General features: G+C 36.0%; 1 protein-coding gene across 2 annotated transcripts in view; it reads left to right on the top strand.

Moving 5' to 3' along the window:
• The window catches only part of ATM (ATM serine/threonine kinase), a 66,561-nt gene that overhangs the window by 6,980 nt on the left and 40,861 nt on the right, over positions 1-18,720 (top strand). For both annotated transcript variants that reach the window (XM_048934926.1, XM_048934920.1), the window contains exons 6-26: positions 1,172-1,337; positions 1,622-1,860; positions 2,645-2,808; positions 3,188-3,351; positions 4,706-5,077; positions 5,623-5,817; positions 6,151-6,246; positions 7,202-7,427; positions 9,251-9,382; positions 10,149-10,274; positions 10,392-10,481; positions 11,361-11,532; positions 12,682-12,881; positions 13,120-13,202; positions 13,310-13,465; positions 13,991-14,066; positions 14,200-14,330; positions 15,567-15,687; positions 17,095-17,271; positions 17,980-18,149; positions 18,441-18,687. In XM_048934926.1, the coding sequence (XP_048790883.1) occupies positions 1,172-1,337; positions 1,622-1,860; positions 2,645-2,808; positions 3,188-3,351; positions 4,706-5,077; positions 5,623-5,817; positions 6,151-6,246; positions 7,202-7,427; positions 9,251-9,382; positions 10,149-10,274; positions 10,392-10,481; positions 11,361-11,532; positions 12,682-12,881; positions 13,120-13,202; positions 13,310-13,465; positions 13,991-14,066; positions 14,200-14,330; positions 15,567-15,687; positions 17,095-17,271; positions 17,980-18,149; positions 18,441-18,687 (3,503 nt within the window). The remainder of the gene's footprint in view (positions 1-1,171; positions 1,338-1,621; positions 1,861-2,644; positions 2,809-3,187; positions 3,352-4,705; positions 5,078-5,622; positions 5,818-6,150; positions 6,247-7,201; positions 7,428-9,250; positions 9,383-10,148; positions 10,275-10,391; positions 10,482-11,360; positions 11,533-12,681; positions 12,882-13,119; positions 13,203-13,309; positions 13,466-13,990; positions 14,067-14,199; positions 14,331-15,566; positions 15,688-17,094; positions 17,272-17,979; positions 18,150-18,440; positions 18,688-18,720) is intronic.

The following is an 18,720-nucleotide window of genomic DNA, read 5'->3' as shown; positions in this document are numbered from 1 at the left end:
TTCCTCAGAGGTCTGGTCTGTCGAAAGCTCAGTCACTCCGAACTGTGACAACCTGCTCACCAGTAGAGTTGGGGGTTGTCAGGCTCTTCTAGATGATAGTCACTCTAGTGAACAAACTAACCGACTCTTGAAGTTCACTCAAGGGTGATGGAAGCATGGGGCCAGATCATGACAGAAGGTCCCAGTGGTAACCCCTTCACTGGAAAATGTTGTGGCAGTTGGTCATTCTGCATCCCAAAGGTTGTAGGAGCTCGGAGCATAACTGTGAGCAAAGCAGTCACTGCAGCTGGGATTACCAGAAGATCATTCTACCTATATTTTTTCTCTTAGAGAAGGCCTGAGAAGTGGGTGTCTGTTCATCTAAGGTGTCCTGCCAGAATAGCTGCTGAGATCGTGGGACTGACCTTTCTTTCTTCTGGATCTTCGCAGTGGATACTATCATGTCACTTGTGGGTGGCATAAATCAAATAGTAATCAGAGTGTGTATTTGATGTGTTAAACTGGTGATGATGGCTGGATTGGTAATGTGCTGCTGTTATTTGCAGGATGCTGATAAAAAAGATGGGTAGGGATTCTTAAATCAGCCAAGAGAGAAAAAAGCAAACATTTTTGGAAGAGGCCTTTCCCTCAGGAACCTTCTTAAATGAGTGCAAAGCATGGATGCGTGGTTCTGGTGACTGGAGAGAACGATCTGTGCCTATCTAATGGAAATATGGGGAGCCTAAGCACCAACTGTTCTAATCTGTTTGTCTGTTTCTGCTACACCAAATTCTTTGTGAGCGTGTATGTAACTGTAAGTTGTTTCAGAGAGCTGTTGTGTATTTCACAACAAATGGAGCACACCAGGCTGAGCAGTCCATGTAGACTAGGAGAACGTAGTAGTTAAGGGAAGTTGGCTGTGTGGCTGTAGCCACAAAGCAGGTTGCATTCCAGCTCAGAATGAATCTAACTTTACTCTCAGTGCAGAAGACTACATATGGTTTCTCCTTTGTTGTTTTTTTTTTTCCCTCCTGGTTAACTTCGGTGAATAATGACACACAGCTGAATTGAAAATGATGACTTCTATATATTTAATGTAATATTTTGTTTCAAGTGTTTTATGTACTCTTAAATATATATGTATCTGAACATAATTGTGTATTTGTGACATATCCACATCATGTATGTGTAGATCTGCTGATACTGTATGGAAAATTCTACCTCACACCTTCTGGGAAGATGAATAGAGTCTTGGTGGCCAGGATAATTCACACACTGATGAAGGGATATTGCTTCCAAACTGATGAGTTGAGAGCTGATGTTTTCAGCTTTTTTTCAACAGCAATGCAGTATGTGAGGTATGTTGCAAGTGCTTGTTTGTTATGCTAATTCCTGATTTTAGATAATATCTATTTGAAGTATTTGGGATTAACCTTGAGTAAAAGCAAATAATTCTTCAGATTTATTTCCTCGTTCTGTCTTAGAGTGCTGTTTTAATAAACTCCTCACTCATAACTTTCACATTTGCTGGGCGAATAATATTCAGAATAGAACTGCATGCTAGTATTTACATTTTAACAATTGTCTTGAAAAGAAATGTGACTATTTCTTCTGAAGTTGGAATGTTTGGTTTGTATTGCAGGCAGGAGAGAAATACTGCAGGCCTGGATCACATTATTGCAGCAATGAATATCTTCTTTAAAACATTTGCTGTAAACTGTCGCAAACGGATTTGTACAATTGGGGAAGAAATTTTGCCTACAGTGCTTTATATATGGACTCAATATAGGCCAAAAGATTCCTTGAAGGAATCAATAATTGAGTTATTTCTTCTCCATGTTCATATTCATCATCCAAAGGGTGCAAAGTCTCAGGAAGAAGGTACAATTAAAAGCTCTCTGTATGTGATTGCTCAAATTATAGTGCTAACTTTCTGAATTCTGTTACTGAGTCTTGCGAATATTAATGGAAAAGATGATGGCTTGCCAGCGGTTTTCTACTGTAGATTTCACTGAAAATGAGTTTTTGAACTGCATACACAAAGAGGATATCAATTGTATTAAGTCCTGTAAAGTTTGATTGTTCTCACAAGGAGGTTATACTAATTACTGAGTAAAGCCTGAAGTCTTTAGATAAGAAGAATGTTAGCTTAGATGGAGTTTAGATTGCCATATGCATTCTAATATGTTCATGACCATTAGGAAATGACTGCTGTAGTTTGAGTAAGTCTGACTTAGTGTATAACACTGGTCAGAGAACATCACTCAGTAATTTGTGTTTGCCTGTCGTGGCCTATTGCAGTGACAGCAACGCTTTTTTTGGAGGTGGTTCCTTCTGACTACAATCGGCAAAGAATTTATAGTTACTCCAGATTTGCTCATTGCATGTAGTTTTACTCCTTCCAGTTAGGCAAATAATTGTATATTTCAAAATTCTTCTCTGTGCTTATTACTTTACACAGTGATTAAATTATCTTTTAACTTCCTTTCACTTTTTTACTTCATTCCACATTATAAGGGTTATTCTGTCAGTCTGCATTTGTTGGCAAGGTTTGTATGCTCTACAGGAATTTTGGCTGTATTTTGTATCCTGTAGGTAGGCTTATATATTGTATCAAGTGGATGGCACATATGTTGTTATCTTTTCATTGTTTTTGCATGTGCAGGTGCATATAACTCAGCAAAGTGGCAAAGTATTCTACATAACCTGTTTGATCTGCTGGTGAATGAAATAAATATGATAGGTAGTAGAGGAAAGTATTCTTCAGGCTCACGTTCTGTTGCTGTAAAGGAAAGTTTGATTGAGTTAATGGCTGATATTTGTCATCAGGTAACATATTTTTAACTGAATATGATGTATATACTTACGTCAAATTTTGCTTTTTAAAGTAATGTAGCTTTCAACAATTCCTCAAAATCGTTTACTGAAGTATTAGTACTTTTTGGTGTGTTAGTTTATAGCCTTTGTGCAGTTTATAAGTGATTGAATTTCTAATTTGTACTAGATTTCACTAGTGTTGCTTATTAGAACGTAAGTATAAGTTCAATTATATTAAATAATAATATATAATACTACTTACAGAGTCTTTAAACCTGGTAAAAAAAAAAAGAAAAAAAAAGAAAAAAAAAAAAAGACTGGTTCAATTTGACAGTTCAGTTTTCCTGTAAATACCTTCTTTAATTTGTGTACTTAATTGCTCTTCATGAAGGTGTTTACAGAGGATACCAAAGTTCTGGAAATTACTCAGTCGTACACCGTTACACAGTCAGGTGGTGATGCACTACCCAGCAAGCGCAGGAGGATTGAGCTCGGCTGGGAGGTAATTCGGGACAACCTGCAAAGATCACAGAAGGATTTTCATGTCGTACCTTGGTAATAACATCCTTACATTGTTTTCCTGGATACTCTGTGCTTTCAGATTAGTTGTTGGAAAGTAATGAGTAGTGGTTCTGGTAGTCTAGCTTTAAAAACTTGGCATCTTTGGTTTCCTAAGAAATTACAAATGCGGTCTGTTAAATTGCGTTACAATGCATGAAGTATTAATGCCTCTTATTTTTTTTACCTATCTTTTATGCCAGTCTTCAAGTATATGTTGTATGTGTCATACAGCCCATGAGGATTAGGGGATGAAGTTGAGATTTACTGCCTTAAGCTGACTGTGTAATTGTGTTAAATGTATACAGTTTGCCTTAATACGTTGCCTAAAAACTCTTAAAGTGCAGTGCCTGGTTTCTTAGCTTGTACACCAGTAAAGAGGAATTGTGGTTGACATGAGAGGCATCTAAAATGGAGGTGGAGGTTCACATACTGTTGACTGCCATGGGAGAAGAAAGCTGTAGCAGAGAGCATAGGAGAAATCATAGAATCATAGAATCACTAAGGTTGGAAAAGACCTAAAAGATCGCCCAGTCCAACCGTTCACCTATTCCCAATAGCTCCTACTAAACCATGTCCCTCAACACAACATCCAGTCAGGAGGTTATTAAAAGACAATGGCTAGGTTTTTCCAGAGCTTAACAACTGTAGTCCTAAGCTCAAGAAAGTTCATTTTTTAAATATTCAATAGATTACACTGAATAATTTTGCTATTACTGTTCCTCCCTTTCTTTCTGTCTTTTCTTGGCAATTGCTGTACAAGATACTAGAACAGTGTAGCTGCATGTGAACTGGGCTCTGAGCCGAGGTGGTGGGTGCGCATTATTTGTTGCTCAGTGTTGAGACAAAGTGACTGGTTAGGATCTGACTGAAGGTCAGCGCACCATTCTGAGTAGAAAGAGGTAGCAGTCTCCAAGAAATACTGTTGAGTACTGTAGAGCTGCATTCATTGCTATGAGCAAGACTCTTTGAAAACTTACCATTCCAGCTTAAAATTTTGTTCATTTGATGAATTTTATTTTTCTTATCTGTATGGATGTCATTTTTATGTATGTTACACCCTTGAAGTCACTTCCTGGATCAGAGTGCATGACAGGTTAATCCAGCAGAAGGGCAAAAGTAATGTTCTTGTCTGAAATGTTCCTACCTCATGGTCAGAAACCAGAGAAGTCAGCTTGTAAGAAACTAAGGTAGTAAAGCTAGATAGTAAAGCTAGACAGGCAGACACTAAAAGTAAAAGCTGTAGAACTGCTGGAAAATGTAATGACAATCAAAGAATACATTATTCATTTACTTTTGAAGAGACAAATTTTCATGTTTCATACTACATGCTTCACATTGTGTTTCTAAGGTTACAGATTACAGCTCGATTACTATCAAAATATCCCATGAGTTTTCCTAACTGTGAGCTACCTCCGCTGCTCAGTATCCTGCACCAGTTACTGCCTCATCAGCGACGAGGAGAAAGGACTCCCTATGTGCTGAAGTGTCTTACAGAGGTAGCTTTGTGCCAAAATCAGAAAACTGATTTGAAGAGCACCCACAAGTTAGAGCTCCAGAGGACATGGTTAAAGATTTGGTCTCTTACTATTCGTAGTATAAGTTTTCAGCAAATTGAAACAGAGGTCTTTGGATTACTTGGAGCTATGATTCAAGGGAATCTTGTTGTGACAGATAAAGAACTCTGGAAGATATTTTCAGGACCGGCATGCAAGCCTTCAAGGTAAAATGAGAAGCAGTAATATTTTGTGTCTGATTCACATTGCTTTTTACTATATAACCAAAATCACTCAATTATTCAAAATGTTGTTGTTGTGGCTGCAATTGTTGTTGAGAACTATCTACATCGGTGTTTTAAGCATTTGAAACTGATATAAATACATGCATAGTCTAAAAGCAGAGATGGAATAGGGGAGTCAAGCATCTTTAAATATTAAATCTGCCTAAAAATATAAAATCTAATTGGAAGAGATGTGGTTGATTTTTTTTTAAAAGTTAAAAAGTATCTTCTAAATATATTTGGATTCTGAAATCATTGTCCTGAAACAGTCTTTACAATATATCTGTAACATGAAAACATGATTTTTGAAAATGCAAGTTGTAATAAAGGAGTTTTCTAGTATGCATGCTTATTAAGTTATTTGTGCACTCGATACTCTCCAGACATGCAGAAATACTGACTTTGCTCTAGAGTGCTAATCAAGAAATACCATCTTGTTTTGTGTTGTTTTTTTTTCTCAAAAATGCCACATTCTTCTTCTGTTGCAGTTCTGCAGTATGTTGCTTAGCATTAGTGATGTCTGCTTATTCAGTGCCAGAAAATTTGGATGTAGGATTGGAACAGAATAACTGTGAAAGAAATTTGGATTCTGTCTTAAAGGATGCAATAATGAAATGGGTACTTCCTTGCAATTTGGAGGAAGAAATAGAAGAATGTTCGGAATTGCCTCCTGTGCTCTGCAGGTAAAGCCTTTGTGGCATATTTGTGTATTTAAGTTCATTTTTTAATGCAGAAGAGTGTCCAGGGAAAAGTGGATGTGCAGAATTGTATGAAGGTAATGCATTAGAAGAGTTTGAGGGGTTTTTATACTTGCTGGAGGATATCATCTCAGGGCATAATACAGTCATCTGTCCATAGTGTAGCAGATGTACAAAGTATGTGTTAGAAATTTTAAGTGAAAGCTTAAGCTTCTTTGAAGGTATGCAGTGAATCTGGTTAGTGTTTGTGCACTCTTCAGGATTGCAAGAACATCTCTGATTTGATGAGAATGCAGAATTTTCTTTTTTTTTTTCCAGTGATTTCCCTCATCTTACATTACAAAAAATTCTTGTGAGCCTTACAATGAAGAACAGTAGAGCTGCCATGGCGTTTTTCCAAAGTGATGCTAAATGGTATGTTTTTAAATCAATCTCTAAATACTTAAGCAAGTAGAGGCAATGAAAAATGCATTAGTTCCTTGAGTTATTTTGTCTTTATGCACAACATATTTATAAATCATAATAAAGCTTTTGAATTTATAAGATGCTGTAAACAGATGTTGAAATAATCTCTTGCCAACAAAGTCAAAGCTTCAGGTACTGTGCAAAATATCTTACAAGGAATAATATCTCTCTTCACCAACACAGCTAAATATTTGGTTCTTTACACATAACTCCATTAGGTATTACTGTTATATTTTTTCAAATAATTTTTAACTTTATAAAAATGTGTTAACAATCATGAATATATATAACCTTCCATTCTAGAGGAAGACATATATCTTAGGAATTCTCGTGATCAGAAAATCTGTAAAGGTTAGGTGATTACTTCCCACGTGTCCTCGTGCTACTCCACCTACATATCTGGCCTCAGTCACAAGCTCCTTGAGTTCCTTGGAGTCATTTTGTGAAGGCTATTACATCTTTCACTGATAAAGTTCCTGGACAATATTCAGTTTTGTCTTAATGAAATTAAAGTGTATGTAACTTGTAATGAAAGAGAAAACTTTTATGTGTAGAATTTAAAGCTATTATTTTCAGGGTTTTTATGAATTTGTGTTCCAGTTATTTACAGTAGGTTGACATCAGCCATCTTAACATAAACAGATGCTGGAATATGAACTGCAGTAGAACTTACAGTGTATGTTCAAACATTGTTTTCCATTATGGTTTCTTAAGGTACAGATAAAGTTGTATCTGTTCCACAGTGAAAGTAATCTCAGAGATTAAAGATTAAGTGAGTTAAGGAATGCAAGGCGTTAAAGTATTTTATTTTGTTTTTGTTTATTTCTTGCATTTAATTAATATCTTTAAAGGCTTCTATGTCATATACTGGCTGCTAAAGTAAAACCAATGTCTCCTCTTTAAGTGTGCAGCACTTACAGGGGAAAGAAGAAAACAGTTTTTGGGATGTTGAAGAGCTGTATCTGCAGACAACATTTGATGAAATGGATATTTTCACTAACTTTGCAGTAAATGTTGCAGATAAAAATGTGACTGGTTCAAGACTTGTCATCAACCAAAGTCTTAGGGAAACACTGGAGTGCTGTCTCTTAGCAATGTCAGAAAAGCTTTTAAGTAACTATGCTCCTAAGGTAAGTTAGAACATAACTGTTACATCCTCATAGTAGCGCCCTCAAACATTATGTTTTCAAGGGAAAGCAGATGGGTTTTTCACTCATTTTACTGCCAAATATGAACTGCAAGGATTTTAAAGCTATTTTCAGTACTATGAAATGGAGATTTTTTTTTTCTTTATATCGCTGGCAAAATATCCATGGTTTCCATAAGTATGTAGAGGAAGTGTGTGTAAAGTTGCTACATTAATCATTGTTAGCTTGTTTTTTGAAGTGTTTCAAAACATTTGCTTCGACTTCTGTTCCCCTTTAATGCCCCCATGCCCCCTATCTGCAAAGATAGCTTGAGTCATAGAGGTCTCAAATAGATCTTGTATTTAAAAAAAAAAAAAAAAAAAAAAAAAAGCAGTGTAGAAGTGTACTTGAAGAGCACATAAGTGTTTGGAATACTACATCCAGTTTTGGGCCTTCTGGTACAAGACAGATACTTGGTCTGTTCAGTAGAGGCTGCTGTGAGGTAATCAAGGGCACTTGGTTCTGAGGAGATGAAGAGGGAGCTGGGCTTGTTCAGCCTGGGGCAGAGGTGGGGCTGTGGAGGCACTTGGTGTTACCTAGAAGACACAGCCAGACTCTTCACAGTGATGAACTGCAGGCCTAAACTGAAAGAAGTTCACACTGGATACATGGAAAATGTTACCTGCATAAGGACTGTGAGGCAGGGCACAACTTGCCTGGAGAGTTTGTGTAGTATCTATCCTTGGAGTTTTCCAAGCCCTGACTGGGTGAGGCACTGAGCAGCCTGGTCTGGCCTCAGCTCTGAGCTGCTGTGAGTAGGAGACTGGACTGGAGACCTCCTGAGGTCTTTTTGAACCTGAATTATGCTGCAATTCATTTTGTAGTTTCCACTTCTTGAAACAGCAGAATTTCTTGTTTGCAGAAAAATCAGGACGTGTGGAAGAACCAACACACAGTGGTGAAAAATTGATGAAAAGAAAAGCAACAAACTTTTTTAAACTTCTAGTTTCTTTTACAGACCAGCTTTGATTTTGATACAGTGCTGTGCCCTTGCAACTCAATGTCAAGGTCCTGTAATGTTTGGTGAGATAAAAGAGGCAGTGCTGAGGCCTGAAAGGAGACACTTTAGTTGAGTGTTGTAAAACTTATTCTTGGGTTTCCATGTGTAAAAGTGGTGTGTACACATGCGTTTACTCACCTGTTTTAGATACCTGCTTTTCAAGAATGTCGTATCAATCCTCTTAGGTTTCTGTTCTGGAGAAATTAAAAATATTTGTTTGTTGTTTCTCCTCCTTTGATTCAAATAATTTAGATAAGTAAAATAGTTCTCCAAAATATTTTTGCCAGTAGGCTTGCATGCATACACAACCCTCTGTGACATTTATTTGTTGACAAGATGGGTGCTAAGAAGAAAGAAGAACATACAAGCTTACTAAGATAGTAAGAGCCAGTGGTAGGAATGTGTTGCAGTTCCTGACTAGTCTATTGTTATCCTAGTAAAAGGTAAAACAGCTAAGCAGAACATGTGAGTGATGAAAGCATTATGATTATGGAACGTAAAGGAGTGGGAGAAATAACTGTGAAAGAGAGAAGCATAAGGGCCAAGGAACATGCAGAGAATATTAACATGGGAGGCCAAAAGGACTTGTTGTGGAGATAAGGCAACTGCAAGATGCCAAACACTAGTATGCAAAGCTTTGTTAATTCTGATGAAATATTTATATGAGGTATATATACAAGTGTTAAAAAGAGACTAAAGAATTCTGTGTTCTGTTGGCAATGTTTTGTATTGAACCGCTGGTACTTACACTGTGTATTTGATTTAGTCTAAGCTTGTTGCTGTGGAACACCTTGTCCGATGTGTCAGTCTCTTGATTGGTGTTCTTGGCTGCTATTGCTACACTGGTGTATTTACAGAAGAGGATGCATGTAAATCAGAGTTGTTTCAGAAAGCTAAGGTAAGCAGCAACCCTGGTTGGGAGCAACTTAAAGTGAAAAAAAAACATTAAGTATGAAATCATTTTAAAAGTTCTGTTCATGTCAGCACACTTGGTATTTCCCCTCAATACTGCTTAAAAAATAAAAAATAAAAAAACATTTAAGAAAGGTTTAAATATGTTACTGCTGGTTAAAATGAGCAGTCAATGAACTTCTATTAATATATCCATATATCGGTTTTACAGTGGAAAGAATTCTGAATATTGACACTTTTCTGTGTAATCCCCTTTAAAAAGGTAAAATAATTGTGGTGACGCAGACAAAGGATCATTTAGGATAAAAAAAAATCATCTCTTCTATAGGTCTTTTATGCAGGGGTATTTTGAAGATCACTTGACATTTGTGTCAATATGAAGACAGCTATTGGTATTTTTTTTTTGTTAGTTTTTGTTTTTGACAATTTTTGTTATTATCTGGTGGTTTCTCAAATATGAAAATCTAAAACTTTACGTTATGAAGAGGTATTTTTCTTTTGTGCTGAATGTTTCAGACAGGTTTGTGCCATCTCTTTGTCATTTCTGTAGCAGGATGAGTGAAACATTGTAAAAATGAAAAGAGCAAAAAATGTGCCCATACTCAGCTAATGCAGGCTCTAAGTATCAAAGCTGTAAGAATGATGCACAAGAATCATGAATCCCATCCTTTGCATCCTTATGTGTGTGCTGTGTATCTGCCAACATATAAAGGAATTTAACTGATGTATTTTAACTGCTGTATTTTTACTAGTCCCTCATTCATTACGTTGGAGAAAGCATTTCTAACTCGAGCAGAAAACTAAATGAAGATGCTCAGCTCGGCTCACTGAGAACTTTGATAACGCAGTGTACAAAGTGTTTATGCAATTGTACCAAGGTAAAGCTCATAAAGTAATGTGTGCTTCTTCATTAATGAGATCAAAAAGTTGGATATCACAAGTATGGTACTTAAAAAAATGGAATTAACCTATTTATACATCTTATTTTCTTACAGAACAGTGCTAATAAGATGGTGTCTAATTTATTCCTGCGTTTGTTAACATCAAAATTTATTAATGATCTTCTGGATATCTGCAAAAATCTGGTAAGTACATTCTCTGCATTTTTAAATGTGTGATCTTCTATGAGAGGAATATATGTTGCAGTGTAGTAATTAGGAGGCAAAGAAAATGAGGTACGAATTATTGAAAAAAACAAACTACAATGCATTGAGTTCTGTGGAGATTTCTAACTGGAAACATTTTTGTTTAGCACTTGTATATTTTGAACACAAATTACTGTAACGCATGACATTTAACTTTAATGCAAGTTCAAATTTTAAAAGCTTCTTTTTATTTTATAGTTTCATGTATTTATGTGCCTTAAAACACTATAAAGGTGTTTTTATTGAAGATACTGATATTATGTCTTTTAATTTTCACTCTCTCTCCTTTCTGTGACAAAAGTGGTAGGCTGGTGCTTCACTGCATTTAGTACACCTCTTGAAATTTCTGGTTTTGGTGAATAGTGCTGTAGTCAGGTTGAAGTAGGGAAATTGCTTTGTTTTTCAGGTGAAGGGGAGCTAAGAATCTTCTTTTCACTTCCATCTAGTGGAGGAAGTAGTAATTACTGTGTTTTCAAAAAGGTCCTCTGCCTTCCTTTCTGTGTAGTTATGAGGTATGGTGAGAAGTTTGTGCATATTCTGTAGGATTCTTTTTCAAATACTGACTGTCACTGGCACCATCAAAAGTACGAAGATGAGCTTCTGTGTCAGAAAGTTTGTGTCCTAAAGAGTATAGTTCAAGTCAAACATCTCATGCTGTAAGACAGGCTTACCACAGGGTGTGAAATCTTCACTTCACTGTATCCCTTTTTTTTTCTTCATCTGTTTGAATTAACTGGGAAATTGTACTGTCTTTCATTACTTTATGCCTGTATCGTGTCATTAAAAGTCAACTTTAAAGTGATGTGATATTTTTGTCAGATGACTTTTACTGGAAAACCAAGTGAATTAGGAGAAGTGGACCTAGTGGGGAATGACCCTGAGGAGAGTATGATGGAAGCAGATAATCAGATATCTGATGATCTATTTGATGATCATTCAGTGACTGACATCAGTGATACAAATGAGTCTGGTGAGATGCAAAATATAACAGGTAAGCTTTCTCTGTGTCCAAAAAAGTTGGCAAAACATGTAGGAAACTCCTCACCCCTGCCCTTGTTTTGGCAAGTTGTTCTTTCCTTCAGTGACAGTAATTGCCAAATTGTGCTACTTTAAGTCAGGTAGTAGTTGAACCAGAGGCTTTCTTAGCAGTAATTATTTTTTACTTCTTTAGGGTTATAAATATATTAAGAAGATATTTTAGATCATCAGAAAAGGGAAAGTTTATTTTATATTTTAATCAGCAGTAAGATATAGGAAACTAGTTAACTTGTCCAACGCCAGACAGTTGTTTTGGAAAAGAAGAAAAGAGAAAGTACTACCTCTCTCTGTCATTAGATTGTGCTTCATTTTCTTCAAAAGTAGTCCTATTTTACTTCTCTCCTTTTCCTGATATTCTTGGCAGGATCAGCTTTCTTGCACTTCTAGACCTGTAGGAGGAAGAGGATGAATTTGTGTGTCCTCTGGGCAGGTGTTTATTGCTTTTAAGACCTACTGATGTTCTATTCTGTTTTAATTTCTTATTAAAATTATACATACCTTGGTTTCTAATCAGAACTATGTTTTCTGTTTTATTATTGAAGAAAGAAATTGTGATGTTACATTTCTGCCAAAGAGCTGATCTCTTCTTCCCATCCTGGCTTTAGAAATATCTTCTCCAGAAATTCAGTAAATAGTTCTAAAGAGCCTGGGTTTGCAGAAAGTTAGAACTCTGCATTTTCTACAGAAAAATGATAGTTGTAGCCATTTCTTTTAGGTTGCAGATATTAATATAGTGGCAGCTGTCATAATTTCAGTGTTAAGGAAGTTTCGAGTCTGTGGTTTAAAATATATCCTGAATAATGGCTAACAACACAATACACAGCTACAGATGGTTCTGCTGTTTTCTTTGTAGTGCTGATTGGAAAATGTATGGTCTCATAACGTTGAAAGTCTCTGATTTGTGGTGGGGAGCTTAGAGTTAGGAAACATTCAAGAAGCTAGTTACTGATGCAGTCATCTGCTCAATAACAAAGAAAACTTAAAGGTTGCTAGTACTCTGTGTATTGGAGAACTCAAATTAATTTCATAAAGATATACAATTTTATTAAGTTATTTTATTAACCTTGTAGAGGCATTTCTTACATGCATGTCTCCTTTTCAGGTGCTGTGAGCCCACTAGCTGAAGAACAGTTGACAAAGCAGGATTTACTTCACCTTGAAATTCTGAGATTCTTATGTGTTTGTGCAACTACTGTCCAAATTCAGACAGTGAGCTTCCGAGCCTCTGATATACAAAGGAAGCTGTTAATGCTCATTGATGACAGCATCTTTGATAGCGCTAAGCCACTGCATCTGCACATGGTGAGTGTAAGATTTTTTACAGAACTTCTGCTCCTGTGCTGCTTTTTAAGTTGATAATGACAAAAGCAAGATGTTTATATTTAATTACTTGTTAAATAGATAATGATGATCAGGTTCTAGCATGTAAGAGCTGAAATTACTTATCCATACTCCAGGATTTTGTGCAAGAGTTACTAGAAGTGTGTAATAGTTTTTGTTTTTTATCTAATTCTTTTCCTTTTTTTTTGTTGTTCCCCAGTACTTGTTGCTCTTGAAGGAGCTCCCTGTTGAAGAAAACCTCCTGCCTGTAGATGAAGTTCTTAAGCTTCTTACACCTCTTTCGTAAGAGAGAAACTATTTAGCATGCATTAGAGTCATTGTAGTTCAACAGCTAGAGGATTTGGGGGCTGCTGAGTGGTTCAAGTTTTTCTGTTTTCTTACTTTCACAGTGATGTATGTTCTTTGTACCGCCGAGACCAAGATGTGTGCAAAGAAATTCTAAATAATTTGCTACCTATAGTAGTAAATTTGGCCCAGTCCAGTGCACAAAGTGAAGAGACAAGGATTGCACAAGGGCGATTTTTGACAGTTGTTGGAGCCTTTTGGTATGTTTTATCTATTTAATGTAGAAGTCTGTGGTGTAGTGTTGTGTAGTGCTGTTGTGTATCTTGCTGTTGGTATCCTATGAATCCACATGCATTTTGTTTATCCAGGGTCGAACTTTTCATAATTTCTGCATCATTTGTATCTAAAAGTTTTATAAGTTTATAAAAGTTTATTATGACAGTTGTATTTAACAAAGAATGTGCTCTGAATTCATAGAATCATTAAGGTTGGAAAAGACCTCTAAGTCCATCTAGTACAACCATCAGCCCATCACAGTGATGCCCACTGAACTATGTCCCTGAGTGCCATATCTAAATTGGATGAGTAGCTACAACAAGTGATACCTTCAGCAACCATAAATGAGTATCATTTATAATTGTAGATTACCAATAAAATCATCAAATTCTGCCAAAATAACTATTGAGCACAAAGTAGTGAACTACCAACAGCAGAAAGAAACTTGTTAGACTTTTACTAAAAATTATTGGCAGCTTTTTCAGTTATTCAAATGTTTCCCATTTCAGGAAATTAGCTCAAGGAAAGAGATGCACAGCACCAGTAAGAGTGGCACTTTTAAACTGCATGAAAGCCCTGCTTGAGGTAATCCCAGTTTTACTGAAACATTTTATATAACATTTATATAATTTAAGATGTACTTGAAGGCAGTATCTAGAGATTTTTTTGCATGTATCAGTTTACATTTCATTGTAAGACTTCTGTGTATTTTCTTCAGGCTGATCCTTATTCAAAGTGGGCTATCCTTAATGTAAAAGATGAAGATCTTCCTGTGAGTGAGGTTTTCCCACATTTTCTTGCAGATAGTCACCATCAAGTTTCTATTCTTGCTGCAAAGTCAATTACCAGGTGACGATGTAGATTTTTTTTTCTTGTTGTTTGTAACAGTGAATTTCACTTAACTGGGTCTTACTTCTGCTTCTGTATAGCTACTGTTTTCAGTAGTCTTGGGCCTTTGATCTTGAGGGAAATAGAAGCCTACCAAGTTAATTCATTAAGGTGTTCAAATGTTGTCTCTGTTGCCTGTGTGTGTGTATATATTTGTGCATATAAATAAAAATGTGTATATAATTGTAAATTTTACTCTGGATTTGTTATGCAAAACTCAAATATGAAATAGTTTAGAAATAGATTACATTCTTTAACATAAAAATTACTTCAAAGGGTAGATGGTATTTTGAATAGCATGTGCAGCTTTTTCTCCATATCTCAAAAATAATGGAAGTAGTATAGAAGGAATGTTCAGAAGTAAGAAATATTTTACATACATCTGTTCACTGTACAAATTGGAACACTTCTGCCCCAGCAGAGATGAATTGCAGGAGGTATTACAAAACTACGAAAGTGGAACAAAATTAAATTTGGCAGTCTTTTCCGGTTTAAAGAGTAGAGGACATCAAGTAGAACTAACACATTCAAGATTCTAAGGATATGTTGTTTACATCTTCGTGCAACATTCAGCTATCCCGAGTATGTCTGGATGGCAGAAGTTTACAGGGGTTCAAAAATTCATGAAACAGGAAATTATTAAGGGGTACTAAATACAGTCTCTAATTCATGATCTGCATAGACCCCCCTGTGGTCAAATATTACCATATATTCGGGGGAATTATATGTTTAAGGCAAGTATGTGATAGTCTTCCTTAGGTATCTGTGCTCATTTGTTTAGAAGTGGCTAGAATTCCTTTTGGTCCAGTCCACTGTTGTGTTGCAATTTTTGTTGCAAATGGAAGTGAGAATTTAAGAATTATTTGAGAATCTCTTTATACATATATATCTGTTCAGTAAATGTATTTCCAACATACTTCGTGACGTGGGGTGTTCCATTGTGGCAGGCAACTGAAGTTTGGATTCCTTCGTTGACTGACACTAGGAAACTTGCTTTTCAAGCTTTTCACCATCATTTAGGCCCAGCAGATGTTCTTACTGTTACTGATAATGTTTGAGGGATAGAATGGAAGGATTGCTGTACAAGAAAGTTAAGAAAAATATTAGGGCATTCAGAAAAGCAAAATCTAATTATGTGTTATATGCTGTAAATAAACTAAATGAAATATTATGCTAATATATCATTTTTTTTTAAAGTTTGTTTCAAGATGTGAAACAGAGAGATTCTTCTGGATTGTCAAAACCTCTTCCCTTGAAGCTCCAGCAAAAGGCTTTTGAGAATTTGTATCTCAGAGTTCAGGAAGGAATGGGAAATCCGGTAACGAGACCTAGTCATTAGTTTTGCCAAATTTTCAGGTTATGTATAAGCTAATTTCTGAAATAGATGTGTTTAATTTTCTGAGAATATTAATTCTTCCAAATGTTTGATAATCTGAGGTGGTGAAATGGTGGTAGACAAGAAGTCGTTTATACATATAGGCAGTTGCTTTTTAGCCCACAAGACAAGTTTCTGGACTCATTCAGTGTATGTTCCAGACTCTGTGATACTATTTGTTGTTACACTTTTCACTACTGTAACACTTAAGAATCAAAGAGAAAGGGAGCCATAATATTCTAGGAAACACAAATAGTGAATAGGAGGCAAAGTAAATTCAAATTGTGAAGTAGAATAAAAAAAAAACCTGCAGATTTCAGATTTCTCATGTTTCCAGTGGTACTAGAGCAGTGATTTCCACAAAATGAAAATTTGCTTATAAAATAAAATATTCAGAAGAAAATTCAATTGTAGAAACTGGAAATACAGTGGTGTATGTTACTATGGAATTCCATTAACTATTATTTTTATTATTAGCGTCTTTTACTTTTCTCTCATAGTTGCTATCATGCCAAACCATCTCCATTTTCCATATTGTTTTTGTCTGTTGCTCTGCCATCTTTCTGCATGTTATCCCTTAATTGTGCTTTCTCTCTCTGTTGGTTTGACTTGCTGTCCTGTATCTTGGACTTGCTGTGGAGGGTTTATCCCTCGGTCATCTCATTCGACCTCTTTGTACTCTCACCACCAGCTCTCCATTGCTCCAACCTGTCATTGTTTCATCTAATTTTTCTTTTGCCTCTGTCGCCTCAGCTTGCTGTCATCTCTCATTATCTCCTGTTCTTGGCTTGCTGTTTCATGTTGCTTTTATTCAGTGTGTGTCACTTGCCAACACTGTGCATTAGGAATGAAGAACTGTGTTTGAATAACAAAACAGTTCCGGCATGCATCGGTTGTTGGTGTTTTTTCTTGCATGGTAATATACATGTTATTTGTAGGGAAATTATTAAAAAACAAAAGGCAAGGAAACTCCTGCTGCAGTGTCTGTTTTGGAAGCAGTAAATTTTGCAGATAAGCAAAAGGAGGCTTAGTGCTTCAGTCTTTTCTCTGTACAGTATGTTGCCTTATTTTGAGTCGCTGATGTTTAAATATGAACTGGAGTATATGAGGTACAAGCATGTGTGCTGAGATGCTGGAGACAGGAACTACTGGTTAAGGAGTGCAGCAGGCAGCTAGGGAAAGTAATTCCTAAGCTACCAAGGCAAGATTTTCAGAAGCATTTATGTCAGTGCCCTTCATTTTAAGTTATGTATCCTCATTTATTAATTTGGAGATTTGTATCCTCATTTATTAATTTGGAGATTTCTTTAACAGCATTTTTATAATTTTGTCATTATTTCTTATTTGAAGTTCAGTGGTGATGCAAATCCTGAAGACGTTTTGGACAAACAATGTAATAGGAAAGCAGTTTTGCTGATGCTTATAACCATGGTTCTGTGCTGCAGTCCTGTATGTGAAAAGCAAGCTTTGTTTGCTATTTGCCAGTCTGTGAAAGAGAATGGATTAGAACCTCACCTTGTGAAAAAGGCAAGTAAAAAATTTCATTTTGTATTTAGGTTGTAAATTAAGCAAAGCAGTATTGTAATGGTATAAAATGCTTTTGTTAGTGTTGGAAGTTGTTACATTTTCTCATGCAGTCTATGACTAACATGATAAATCTGAAAAAATGTGTAATAATATCTAATTATCTGTATAGTGATCTACCTTAGAAGCACAGGTCTGAAATGCAACGAGATTTTTGTACATTAAAGATTTTAGCACCATTTAAGCAAATCTTTCTATCCAGTGAAAGTAAAGTGAGTTTTCCAAAATGGAAAATACATAAAGAAAATGCAGTGTATTAGGAAGGTTTGTGTCTTGGAATTCTTGTGTTGCTGTCACAAAGATGTACTGAAATTGTCAGTATTTCTACTGCAGTTTATCACTCTGGTTGTTTTTCTGTGTATCTGTTCTCTCCATTTTCTCCCATCTTTCCTATTCATTACCACTTCTATGTGCAGTCTTTATCCAGCATAATGTATACTGCTTTGTCCTTTTTTTGCACAGTACTTCTCACACTCTTATTGCCTCCTTCAGAGGTACAGCAATTAAAAAGAAAAAATGTAAAAATAGCCCATGCTAAATAGGAACTGAGTTGCACAAATATGCATTCAGAAGCAGGGGAAGGACATGGAGGTGTAATGCTTTCAGAATGCCATAATATCATGCTGCATTCTACTTTATAATCTTGCACAGGTTTTGAAGAAAGTGTCTGACATTTTTGGCTATAAGAATATAGAAGACTTCATGACATCACACTTGGACTATTTGGTGGTGGAGTGGCTGAAAATAAAGGACAGTGGATATAGCCTGTCTGCCTTTCCTTATGTTCTTCTGAACTATAATGGTCTTGAGGAATTTTACAGGTACGTTTTCTATACAAAAGCAGTTTATCTAGATTATGACAGAGGATTTTGTATTTCTAAATGCAGTTAGATTTATTGTTGGAAAAGGTACTGACAGCTTGTATTCCGAGTATATTGCATACTGTAGTAATTCTGCAAGGATTTTTTGTATAGCAGTAGGAAGACATTTATTACAAGTCTAGTTATGGAGGGATCCAGTAGAGGAATGATAGTTGGTTGCTATATTGTGCTTGAGATTTTTTCAAAAGTGTAATTTCAGGGAGATTTTGAAAATGTATTTGCTGCATGTAGGTCTTGTTATAAAGTTTTGGTTCCACACCTGGTGATTAGAAGTCAGTTTGAAGATGTGAAATCACTTGGTAGCAAGATTGGAAAAGACTGGAGGCAAGTTCTGGCAGACTGTTTTCCCAAGATACTTGTGAACATCCTCCCACATTTTGCCTATGAAAGCCACGGTCAGAGGGAAGTAGCAGAGCAAAGAGAGACAGCTTCTAAAGTCTACGATGTGCTCAAGGATGAAAACTGCTTAGGGAAACAGGTATCTGTTTTAAATGTGTAAATTGAGTTGCAT

This window comes from Lagopus muta, chromosome 1 (genome assembly GCF_023343835.1).
Source record: "Lagopus muta isolate bLagMut1 chromosome 1, bLagMut1 primary, whole genome shotgun sequence".
Lineage (NCBI taxonomy): Eukaryota > Metazoa > Chordata > Aves > Galliformes > Phasianidae > Lagopus > Lagopus muta.
Note: the sequence above shows the minus strand (reverse complement) of the source record. Positions and strands in the feature narration are given on the sequence as shown.